Below are 11,977 nucleotides of genomic sequence, written 5' to 3' on the forward strand. Positions count from 1 at the left end.
TCTTTGTAAGATCTTCTCTTCACCAGTCTGTCTATTCCCAGCTTGAGTTTTTCCCTTAGAGCCATCTCTATTGTCCAAATCCCTCTTTAGGTTATTTTCTCTCTTCCCTGCATAGGCTCAATATAATCTGAAGAGAGTTTATTTTTCTGGTAGAGATCTTGGTTTGCATCTAGATATAATAAGCTCAGAATTGTTTTCAAATGTTTGCTTTTTCCAGAGTGCTGTAAGGTAAATGGAGACAGTGATGTAGTGCTTCCTTGGGAAGGGGTGATGATCTAATCCAAAGGCTTAAGGGAAGTAGATGCCTTGGCCAGTCTTGAGCAGAATTCTTGAGAGGGGAGAAAGATAACAGGCAGTTGTGTTGAAAAAAAACCCAATTATTCCATTATTCAACTTCTTTTGGACAGATGTTAAGATGACAGCCCTGCAGTTTGGGAACATGCAGAAAATGGATGGGCCAACAGAACACTGTGAAGACCCCATTTCTACCCCGCCAGTTAATTGCACTGAGAATATTGTAAGGATCTTCTGACTATTCTTTTATATTTCTTTCGAATATTTCTATATCCTTCTGCAGCTTCAGATGGGTCAACAGGAAAACCCCTCAGACAATAGCAGCTTAAAGAGGGATATAAGATTCTATTAAAGAATAACTATATAAAGTAATAATGAACAAAATTGTCTTTTTTTTTTTTTTTCTCCCAAGGATGACATATGTCAAAGAACATTGACCAGCTCTGCATTTGCAGAGTGTAATGAGCTGGTTGAGGTTAGAGAGTACATTTTGACTTGCCAAGATGACTTGTGCCACTCCGAAGCATCTAAAAACTCCTCATGTATCTGTGACACCATTGCTGAATACTCCCGGCAGTGTGCTCATGCTGGGGGGCAGCCTCAGAACTGGAGAACCTCAAAACTCTGCCGTAAGTACCACCAGAGGTAGAGGTAGCCTTACCTTCTGCTCAGAAACTAACAAGTTACAAGCTCCCCAACGATGCTGAGGATGCGTAAGAACTTGCAGGTCATTTGAGATTCTCCAGAGGGTCCTGGTGTACAAGTTCCAGCACGAAGACTCCAGCAGAAGAGCTGAGGGCTTTAATGCAAACTGGTTAAACACTATCAAACACACGGGCACTCTAACTGAGAGTCAACATGTTATTTCATTAACCGGGCCAGTAAAGGAAACAGATAAAGGAGAAGGGAGAGAGAATGGGGTGTACTTACTTGTATTCTTGTTTCTCTCCTTTTCTCATGGTGGCTACATCATTTTTTATTCTCAATTATTAACTGATTGGGTCTTCGCCGGCGTTTGGCTGGTTAAACACTTACTTATCTCCTCTCGCTTGGTAGTGAGGAGTTTGCACCACTGTAACCTTCACAGGGATTTACACTGAATTAAACACACATCAGGTTATGGAGTGGGGCTGCTGATAGCGTCACCAGCATTTGCTCCAGAAACAAAAGCCAATGAGGTACTATTGCCCTTCCAATGGCAACGGAAAGATGCAAGTGTACTAAAGCTTTAGGAATTTCATCTCCCGTTTCCCTAGCAATACAGGTGTTCGTGAGAAGGGTGCCTTCAGTAGAAACATGGGCCTTGCTGACTTTGTGGGGTCATTACGTTGTCCCCAGAAATCCAGTCACTGAGGCAGCTCAGTCCCAGAAAGCACATCTGAATGATAAAACCCAGATCTAGGTGATGAAATTTGCAAATTCTGAGAGCTGGCGGTCAACCTGTAGTTTAGTGTGGTTTTACCTGTAGCTGAAAAACTTCGTTAAAGGTAAATATTTTGAGTTACAGTGAACTAGAAATACTTGGACTGAAAAAAATCTCTCCTCCTTTAAAATTTCAGCCAAGAAGTGTCCTTTCAACATGCAGTATGAGGAGTGTGGCTCTTCTTGCGCTGACACATGCACCAACAGTGAACGATCCCAGTTCTGCGAAGAACACTGCATGGATGGTTGTTTCTGCCCCCCAGGCAAGTCCTTACGTACCCACACCTCTGCTCTCCAACAGCAGCAGCTTACCTGCTGGATTTGGGAGGGTTCCATGGGGTTTAAGCCTCCTATATTTGCATTTTTCATGGCTGCCAGTGACAAGCCTTTGTCATAGCTCAGCTGAGAGAAGATCTCAGCACTGCCAATACACCTGCAACGTTCAGACAGCAGGCAAGCAGAACAGCAAACAGGTTCTCAACAGGCTGCACATCTGAGACAGTATTTAGGATTTGTAACAAACCACAATGGTGTCTAGGAAATGCCTCTCTCATTCATCAAGATTTTCCTTTTTTTTTTTTTTTTTTAAATCTAGGGACTGTGTTTGATGACATCAACAATTCTGGCTGCATTCCCCAGCAGCAGTGCTCCTGCGTGTACAACGGCAACACCTACGCGACAGGAGCTTCTTTTTCAGAGCAGTGCCAGTCCTGGTAATCTTTGTTACTTTTCTAACTATACCATTTCCTCTCATATATTTAGTGAGTTTAATGGTTCATTATATGCACTGCATCACTGGTAATTGATATGTGTATTTAGCTGACCGCTACACTTCCAAAATATTCCGAAAGAACATTCTTTGTTTTATTTAGCAACAGCCCTGACTAGCTTTGTGCTCTAACCCAAAAAGATCAAAGCAAGGATTTACAATGTTTGGATTTCTCATCCGTCAATTAAAAAAATTCCTCTTTGTTTATTTTGTTCAAACATTTTGATTTCTCCAAGGGGAATGAAGTTGCAATCGGTTAAGTATTTGCAAATATTTGTTTTCTCTGGAGAAAGCAATGGATGACACGGTACAACCGTGATTTCACAACTGTTAATCCTGTACTTGCGCACTACCACATTGCCGTAGAAAACAGAAATGCTCTGCAGCGGGCGCAGATGGTTCTGTTGTACAATGCATTTGTACAACAAGACAGGAGAGATTTTAATTTGTCACTGTGCTTTACGTTAGCTGCAAAACCCAAGCAATTACTCACCAATACCTGTTGGTGGAGAGTTCACCTGCCCAAAGAAGGAAAACCATTAAATAAACTAAGTGCATGTATAACAGAGTCATTCCTTTTAATCCTACACCGCACTCTCACAGTGTTTCGGGATGTCTCAAACCCAGACTTACTGTGCATTAAACTACAGCTTGAAGGGCAAACCGGTAGCAAAATAGCTGAACCTAACGTCACTGCAATTCCTGTTGCTCCGGACCGCTGTGACTGGTCTCAGCTAACTCTATTCTCTCTCCACCAGTACCTGCAACGGAGGCCAGTGGAGCTGCCAGGACATGTCATGCCCAGGAACGTGTTCGGTAGAGGGAGGTTCGCACATTTCCACGTACGATAAAAAGAACTACGATCACCACGGAGACTGCACTTACGTCCTTTCTAAGGTGGGACTCAGACACTCCAGGGTCATAAAGCCTTACACAGTTATAGAAACAAGAGGGGATCTCAATCAGCTCTTTTGGAACTCACCTCTTTTGACATACAGATGTTAAACTGCCTCTTCCTCAGCCAGATGTTGACTAGAACACGTGCTGCTGTTCAAATGACAACCGTCAGTTTCCTGTTAGGATGTCGCGCACCAGTATATGGTGTTCTGGGGAACTCCCAGCTCTGTGAGGCAGTAATCGCTGAAAAGGGTCGCTTCGCCCTTTGAGCACTGGCTTAGTCTGTGTTCTTCGGTGTGAGCAATGCAGCTTTCTTACCACGTTGCATCGTCTTTGTCATGGTACTGTATTAAATGGTACTAGGTCAAAGGGGACAAGTCTGAAAAATTACACTAAGAGTTCGGGGAAAAAAAATGGAATTGATAAGACTAATATTATTATTTCATTTCTGGGAAGTTCAGATACAGAAAATCAGTCCAACTGATACATTTCACTCAGATACTGAATATTTTAAAACAGATTTTAAAATACGTCAAAACAAACAGAAAAATTGAAAGTTAATTATAATAAAATTATTTAATTACAATAAAAGTATTTAATTACAACCACATGCAAGTGAAATGTTTTGATCTTTTATGAGCTTTTTCTGTTTGTTCTTTGCTTTCTTTTTTCCTCCATATGCACACTTCAATTAAAAAAACAACCAAACAAAGAGCGTGATGTTATTATTCACCTGAAAAATGTCTTATCTGAAATTTTTGGCTGGCACTGATACCAGCTACAGAAAGATGAGAGATACAGTAAAACTGAATCAAACATTTGAAGTGGGCACAAATAAAACCTCCAAATACGGACATCATCAATAAAATGCAAAACCGGGTTGTTGTTCCTAATCATTACAAAAGGCAAAACTGAATCTCAGGCCAAAGAAGGCCTGGGATTTGTCAGAGTCTGGATCTTCTCCAGAGACAGAAATATTTTTGCAGAGTTGAGGGGAAAGCTTCTGTAGTCAGCCTTTCATGAAATAACTGTTGGCATTTTTTTCCAGCACTGTACGGATGAAACTTTCACCATCCTGGCAGAACTACGAAAATGTGGCGTAACAGACACCGAGACGTGCTTAAAGACAGTGACCCTCAGCCTCAACAAAGGACAAAATGTAAGAGTGTGAAAAAAGCGTGGGAAAAGACTTAAAACTACGGGGAGCGAAGAAGCCGGGCCTTAGTCAGTCAGGGAACCGCACTTCTCTCAAAGGGTCAGCACGAACGCCAAGCACATGTTATTTTTAATCAAGTGAAAATAAATTGGTTGTGCTATGAAATCCAGATCAGCCATAAATTTGGCTTTGTGGAGGTTCATTACGAAAAACATTGTACTCACAAAGCAGAAAAAAAGCTATTTTCTCTGCCAGTTAGATTAGCTTTTAGGTTAGAAATGGTAAGTAAGACAGGAAGGGATGCGATCCATCACAAAGATGTGTTCAAAGAAACCGAGATGATGCAATTCCCTGAGGAACTGAGAACGTCTTTAGAAATAATTCTTCTGTGGCAGGGAAAATCAGCAAAAAGTGGAGAGAGGGAGGAGGTGAAATCACAAAAACCCACCCCTATCATTTATTATCTTTATAATTAATGTCACTGGAGTCATCTCCATTATTTCTGCTCAGACTACAGTTATCCATAACACAGCCGCCTCTTGTTCCTCTTCTCAGGTCATCGAGGTCAAATCTGATGGTGGTGTGTTTGTGAACTCCATCTACACCCAGCTGCCCATCTCAGCAGGTATTTTTTTTTTCTAACAGTCCATGAGCAATAACCTCAGAACTTCAACACCACACTTGCTCATTTCCTTAAACTATGGAAGACAACAGGACTGGGAGTTCTTCAGAACCTGCATGTTCTCACCTTTGGGATATCTCTTGAGTCGCACAGGTGCTTTTGAATTAGAAGAGGGAAGTTTGGTGTCATAAAGAAATGGCAGAACACAAGTGTAGGCAAGAGTTCCAACAGCAGCAAACAGCATTTACACTCTCCTGATTTGATCACAAATCCAAAGGAGAACCCAGAAGACCTCTGTTTACCTCCTCTACGTCTTCTCTCTTCTAATTCACCACCCCTGTGCTCACACAACAGAAATTTGATTTTTGCTCTCTGTCTCAGCAGCTATTGACTCTATGCGGTATCTCCAACATGCAGATCAGCAGAGGGAGGGCTCCAAGAGCCTGTACAGGCTTAAAACGAAAACAGAACTGTTCTTTTTAACGCTCAGTGCCATACAGCCTTTCCTTCTTATTCCCTTGGAAGGAGCCGTCTCCAACTGCCTAACGCTGAGGCAACAAATAAAGCTAACAACTCGCAGCTACAAGCAAATGGCAATTTTTTATTTATATTTCTGATTCATTTTCATAAAGATTGGCTTTACTTCACCTCAGAATTTGCAGTAATTTCGATACAAATCCAAGGAGAATCATGTCATGACTCTTTGTCTCCGGCACTTGCCCTAATTCAGAAAGTGATCCCTCTGTTTTTCACCTGTAGCTAACGTCACCGTGTTCAGACCTTCAACGTTCTTCGTCATCATGCAGGCAAATTTGGGTGTCTTGGTTGAAGTCCAAATCACGCCCATCATGCAAGTGTTTGTGCGACTGGATCCTATTTTCAAAAACCAGACGTGCGGTGAGTGAATGAAGTGTAAGAACGTCTTAATGTGTTTTGCCTGGTATGAACAGTACAAACCTTCCATGGCTCTTCAACAGGTCTCTGTGGAAATTTCAACAATATCCAAACTGATGACTTCAAGGCTATAAGTGGAGTAATTGAAGGAACAGCAACAGCATTTGCTAATACGTGGAAAACTCAGGCTTCATGCCCCAACATCCAGCGCAGCTTTGAGAACCCTTGTGCGCTCAGCATTGACAACGGTGTGTGCTGCTTAGAATCTTTCCAAGTTTTTTTTTTTCCCTTGTTCCTAAGGAAAACAAAAGATAAGAGAATAAAGATCAGGTACCTGGTAGAAACATCCATCTGAAATCAGAAACAAATACTCGAAATGAAAACATGAGGGATAAGTAACAAAGTAGAGTCATAGAAACGTACCTGAGGGGAACTCTTTGAAATGGTGTAGAGAGGAGGATGGTCAGAGAGGATGTCCAAGCCAACATCTTGGTGCCAGAGGAGAGGACTGCAGGAGGATCTTTGGGAATCACCCCCTTCAGCAAGTCCTCTCCTTTGCTCTTAGGAACCTCATGCCATAAGGTGAGTGAAAAAAGCCAGGAGAGGGAAAGGTTTGATGTAATTTCAGAGGTGCCTTCACAGATCAGGCAGTGTGCTTTGGTGACTGATGAAGCACAGAGTAACACGCTGTCATTCGTATTTGCTCTCTTCACAGAAAAATACGCTCAGCACTGGTGCGGACTGTTAACTGACAGCCAAGGGCCCTTTGCTGACTGTCACTACGCAGTGAATCCCGCTGTTTACCACACGGTACTTCCTTAGACTGCTTTTCCCTTTAGAGCCGAGAGAGAGAATCATTACAGGTGGCTGCAGAAAAGGGCTGTCCCAGACGTAGCTCTCGTCTAACACAACGCCGGTATTTTCATTCTGCGCCGCAGCACTTGCTGCTGTCGGCACGTGTTTCTGTTTGGGTTCTAACATCTCATTTTGATTGTCATCCCCTCGGCCTCATCTTACTAATAACTACTTGGCACAGAGATCCCATTAGCTAATTATCATCATTCTGCTATCTGCGTGGCCAGTCTTCCCTCCCAGCGTGAACCACCCGGGTATGGACACTGGTGAAATGAGGTCTCCAGCCTGTGTACTGGAACAGGCCTTGGTACGCTGCTGTGCCGCAAGTTTGTAAATACGGTTCAGAGGAACACGGAGCTGTTTAAAAGTGTAACAGACTTTAAGGCCACTATTTCCCAGTAATAACTGCAGACATTGACTGAATTTCCATTACCTTCACTCTCCTCTGCCCGGAAGCTTAGACACAGCCTGGAAAGTGAGCAAGCTGGGTTGGTGTGGTCTGTGAGAAAGATACCTGAAGGATAAGAGCAGAAAGATAACGTTCATGGGTTTTAGACTGACAATATTACCAGTGCTGAGAGATTATTTTCCTCTGTATTCTTAGAACTGCATGTTTGACACCTGTAACTGTGAAAACAGTGAGGATTGTCTGTGTGCAGCCCTGTCCTCCTACGTGAGAGCTTGTGCAGCGAAAGGAATCCAGCTGCCCGGGTGGAGGGCTGATGTCTGCTGTAAGTACCCTCAACCACCCCCTGTCCTAGCAAGAGGCATCAATAAAAACTGCTGGTCACACTGGTCAGAGATTATTTTATACAGATTCCTAGACCAATACAGTAAGTGTTGGGGGAGGATTTTGTGAAGTGCACTCCAGGAAGTCATTCTCTGCTGTTTCCTTGGAATCAAGCCATTGCTAGTGAGAGAGACTACAAATAGATGGGAGACATGGCGTGTGAAAACAGTGAGGATTGTCTGTGTGCAGCCCTGTCCTCCTACGTGAGAGCTTGTGCAGCGAAAGGAATCCAGCTGCCCGGGTGGAGGGCTGATGTCTGCTGTAAGTACCCTCAACCACCCCCTGTCCTAGCAAGAGGCATCAATAAAAACCACTGGTCAGTGATTATTTTATACAGATTCCTAGACCAATACACTAAGTGTTGGGGGAGGATTTTGTGAAGTGCACTCCAGGAAGTCATTCTCTGCTGTTTCCTTGGAATCAAGCCATTGCTAGTGAGAGAGACTACAAATAGATGGGAGACATGGCGTGCTCGGCGAGAACACTGCTGCTCTGAAAGTGCCTCCACCTGCTTGTGTGCAGCTTTGAATCTCACTGCAGCATTGTGTTTCACAAGTTACTGTAGAGAAAACGTGATGTAGGAGAGTACCAGGACTAGTATCACCAGCCAGAACTCTTGCTAAGGCAAGGGCTCTGGGGCTGCGGGCTGGGCTCCGCTGACCCAGCGGGCCTGTCTTCAGCAGACCAGGAGACATTCAGGGGAACAAGACTTCTTGGCACTGAATGGCAGCACCACATGGAGGTTACATCCCAAAAGTTCATTTGAAAAAGTATTTTCTTCTTTCCATACATCTCTTACCTCACATGTGCAGCAGCTTCCCATGTCTAACTCTGGAAGTATTCACAAATACATTTACCTGAAAGAACCAACATAGGCGGAGCTGCACAGTGTTGTTTACCTGTTGTTCCTGTTGTGATGGTTTCTGTTTTCCGCACCAGCAATCACCATCTGGAACTAACAAACCTATTCTATATTCCTCTCTCAAGCAAAATACACCAGCTCCTGTCCCAAATCCCTCAGCTACAGCTACACCATCTCTTCCTGCCAACCCACCTGCCGGTCACTGAGTGAGCCTGATGTCACATGTGGCATCAAGTTTGTCCCGGTCGACGGCTGTACCTGCTTAAATGGAACCTACATGGATGACAGTGGCAAATGTGTGCCTGCTAACGAATGCCCCTGCTACTACAGAGGCTCCCCCATACCACTTGGAGAAGTTGTCCGTGAAAACGGGCTTGTCTGGTAAGTGAACCTTCTGCAAAACACTCAAGCAATAGTATTTGTACTTTCCTGTTAAAATCTGCTATGTTTAAACTGGTCTCACCATGTCTTGCCTGAATTTCAGTATGACGCTGTCTCATTTTTTTCAACTTTTAAGAATGGTGCCTGTTCCCCTGAGCTGGCAGACAGCGATGGGGAGCAGAATGAAGCCCCCATAATCCAAGGGGAAACGGTCAGCACCTCACTGGCACCACTTAGACACACACAGGTCTATGGGCTGGATGGGATCCAGCCAAGGGTACCGAGGGAGCTGTAGAAGGACTCACCAAGGCACTTTGCATCATTCCCCAGCAGCCCTGGCTAACCGGGGACCAGGTCACTGGGGTTTGCAGATCTGTTGTCATGCATTGGAACAGTGCAGTGGTGGAGTCCCCATCCCTGGAGGGGTTTCCCAGACATGTCGAGGTGGTGCTGAGGGACAGGGGTCAGTGGGGACCTGGTAGTGCTGGGAGAACGGTTGGACTCAATGACCTTAAGAGTCTTTTCCAAGCTACGTGAGTCTATGGTATTTCCAGATTGACAGAGCAATTGTATTCAGGTAAATTTTCTACTTAATTCCACGATTTGTCAAGCATAAAATTATGACACGCCCAGCAAGCAGAGATCTTATGGGAAAGCAAGTAACAAGCAGAGATATACACGCATTTCCTCCAATGACTTTTTCCGTTAAACCATAATGGATATCGTATGACAGCAGCACTGGTAGCGATACTGAGGGAAATTATTTCCTGACACTGCAAAACTGGAATTTATTCTAAAATTCTGAAGCTTGACAAGAGAAAAGTATCTTTCAGCTTCAACATGTGGTTTGAGAGGGGGGAAAAAGTAATTTTAAAATGTGGTTTTCCCTCTGTTACAGCAATTGCATCCAGGGACAACTGGATTGCATTGGAACACCCAATCCAACCCCAGGTAAAAAAAAACAAACAACAAATCTTCCATCTTTTTTCTGTGCCAGGTTTTGAACAGGAAAAGAATTGATTTTTCTTAATGGATTTTAAATAATACAAGTATTTCTCATTCAGTTATAGTGCAACAGTTACCATACAAGGCAGGACTGAGCCTAGATTTATGCTATGAAGTCTTTTTCAAAAAGATATTTTTTCTGGAATAATGTGGTGGGTTTTTTCTGTGAATTCAGTGCTTTGAGGTGAATCATTTTGCAGATTGGGTAGGGACAGCAACCTCTAGTAACTGCAACATGCAATTTCCAAAGCATTTCTGGGTGGTTTTAACGGCTGCAGCAGCGGGCTGAAGCCTGTGCCATTTCTTACTGCTCTCCCGGCTTGCTTTCCTCCAGCCTGCGAATCCCCCATGGTCTACTTCGACTGCAGAAACATCACTGCCGGAACGACCGGAGCAGAATGCCAGAAAAGCTGCCACACTCTGGATATGCAGTGTGTGAGTACAGCATGGCTGGGTGAAATGGTGCTTCCAGGCACTGCCTGTGCTCTTGGTGCTGAAGTAATTGCTCTGTCTGATCTACTCCAAACCTGCAACACAGAGATTTTGTTAGCGGGACAAAAGCCTAAAGCTGTGTTACAAGGCATTAACAATGGGCCCCTCAGACCGACCTATAATAACGTAACATCCAATTTAATTTGTAAGTTCTTTCTTCAGGTAACAGTAACTCTACTACAGGTAACGGTAATTAGTAGTGACAATACGTAGGGCTCTGCCACACATTTTACTTCTTTAGGAGACAACTGCTGCCCATGAACTGCCTAGGAGAAACCAGTCTTTCTCAGACCACAATGCAACAGTGAACTTCTTGCACATCTAATTGTATCACTCCACCTTGGTCCATGGTAGCCTGTCTCCGTTTAGCCGATAATCCGGAGCCAAACTACAGCAGTTCCTCTGTGGTGACCCCTCCTCAGCAAAGAAGGGGGATCTGGAAAATCTTGATTGAAATCCATGGACTGAAATGAAAACAGATTCACTCAAACAGCCAAACTAATACCAAATGCCAATAGTAAGTACACAGTTATACTCAGCGCAGTGCCGGTACAGGGGTCACAGTACACAGGAAAGCCGTCCTCAGGAGCAGGAAGAGGAGCAGGGTCAGGAGGAGCCCAAGCAAGAGAACAAGATGAGCAGGGGGTCTTCCTCTCCTCTCAGACTTCCCCCTTTCTACCGAGCGTGCTGTTTCTGGGATGTGATTCACCTGCACCAGCTGTCCTGGATGACTCCAAGCTGCTGACGGCCCACAGACCATGGCAGGCCTGGGAGTCTGTCCCAGCCAAACCAGGACATAGCTACACACCATTTTGTGAATAAGTACCATGTGAGATAAAGAGATTTCAATGTAACTCAACCAAATTGAAAAAAAATATTATTTTCTTTTTAAAGCTCCATTCAACCACAGATCACCCACTACAAACTCCAGGGCTTCTCCAGTGAACACAGAGCAAGATTTAAGACTGAATGTATTTCAAATTTCACAGGCTTCAGCAAAGCAATCGGCGTTGGCATACCTAAAACATTCATCTTCGACAGTGTATATTCTATTAAATCAATGGCTAATCACTTCCTGTTTGTTCCATTGTCCTAACGTACTCCATAATTTTCTCCCATTTAAGCTGGGCAGCAGTAAGACCATATAAAGACATTTCATGAGAATTTAATCTTCCCTTTTCTGTCGTGATTACTTTGTTCTGAAATTATACCTTCCTCTTGACTCCTCCAGTACAGCACACAATGCGTACCTGGCTGCGTGTGCCCAGATGGGCTCGTGTCAGACGGGTCTGGAGGCTGTATTCCTGAAGCGGAATGTCCGTGTATCCACAATGAAGCCACGTACCAGCCTGGGGAAAACATCAGCGTTGACTGTAACACCTGGTAGGTATTTCCCAGCAGTGCCATTTCTGGCTTCATCACTTGCCTTTCCAAAGCTCTTAAAGAGTACAGCAGTGAGGAGAGATTCGGACTGTACATTTCATCAATGGATGGATTGTTCGGTTTTGTTTTAAACAGTGTGAGCAAGTTTCCTGCTG

General features: G+C 44.0%; 1 protein-coding gene across 1 annotated transcript in view; it reads left to right on the plus strand.

Moving 5' to 3' along the window:
• The window catches only part of LOC104497253 (mucin-5B-like), a gene marked incomplete at both ends in the record, with an annotated part of 21,361 nt that overhangs the window by 2,191 nt on the left and 7,193 nt on the right, over positions 1-11,977 (plus strand). Inside the window, 15 exons of the mRNA XM_010140486.1 lie at positions 408-517; positions 707-923; positions 1,854-1,979; positions 2,312-2,429; positions 3,244-3,382; positions 4,431-4,541; positions 5,094-5,163; positions 5,920-6,057; positions 6,138-6,302; positions 6,770-6,864; positions 7,514-7,640; positions 8,687-8,942; positions 9,841-9,893; positions 10,282-10,382; positions 11,671-11,822. Coding sequence (XP_010138788.1) covers positions 408-517; positions 707-923; positions 1,854-1,979; positions 2,312-2,429; positions 3,244-3,382; positions 4,431-4,541; positions 5,094-5,163; positions 5,920-6,057; positions 6,138-6,302; positions 6,770-6,864; positions 7,514-7,640; positions 8,687-8,942; positions 9,841-9,893; positions 10,282-10,382; positions 11,671-11,822 — 1,978 coding nt within the window. The remainder of the gene's footprint in view (positions 1-407; positions 518-706; positions 924-1,853; positions 1,980-2,311; positions 2,430-3,243; positions 3,383-4,430; positions 4,542-5,093; positions 5,164-5,919; positions 6,058-6,137; positions 6,303-6,769; positions 6,865-7,513; positions 7,641-8,686; positions 8,943-9,840; positions 9,894-10,281; positions 10,383-11,670; positions 11,823-11,977) is intronic.

The sequence above is a fragment of the Buceros rhinoceros genome, unplaced genomic scaffold (assembly GCF_000710305.1).
Source record: "Buceros rhinoceros silvestris isolate BGI_N320 unplaced genomic scaffold, ASM71030v1 scaffold1847, whole genome shotgun sequence".
Taxonomy (NCBI): domain Eukaryota; kingdom Metazoa; phylum Chordata; class Aves; order Bucerotiformes; family Bucerotidae; genus Buceros; species Buceros rhinoceros.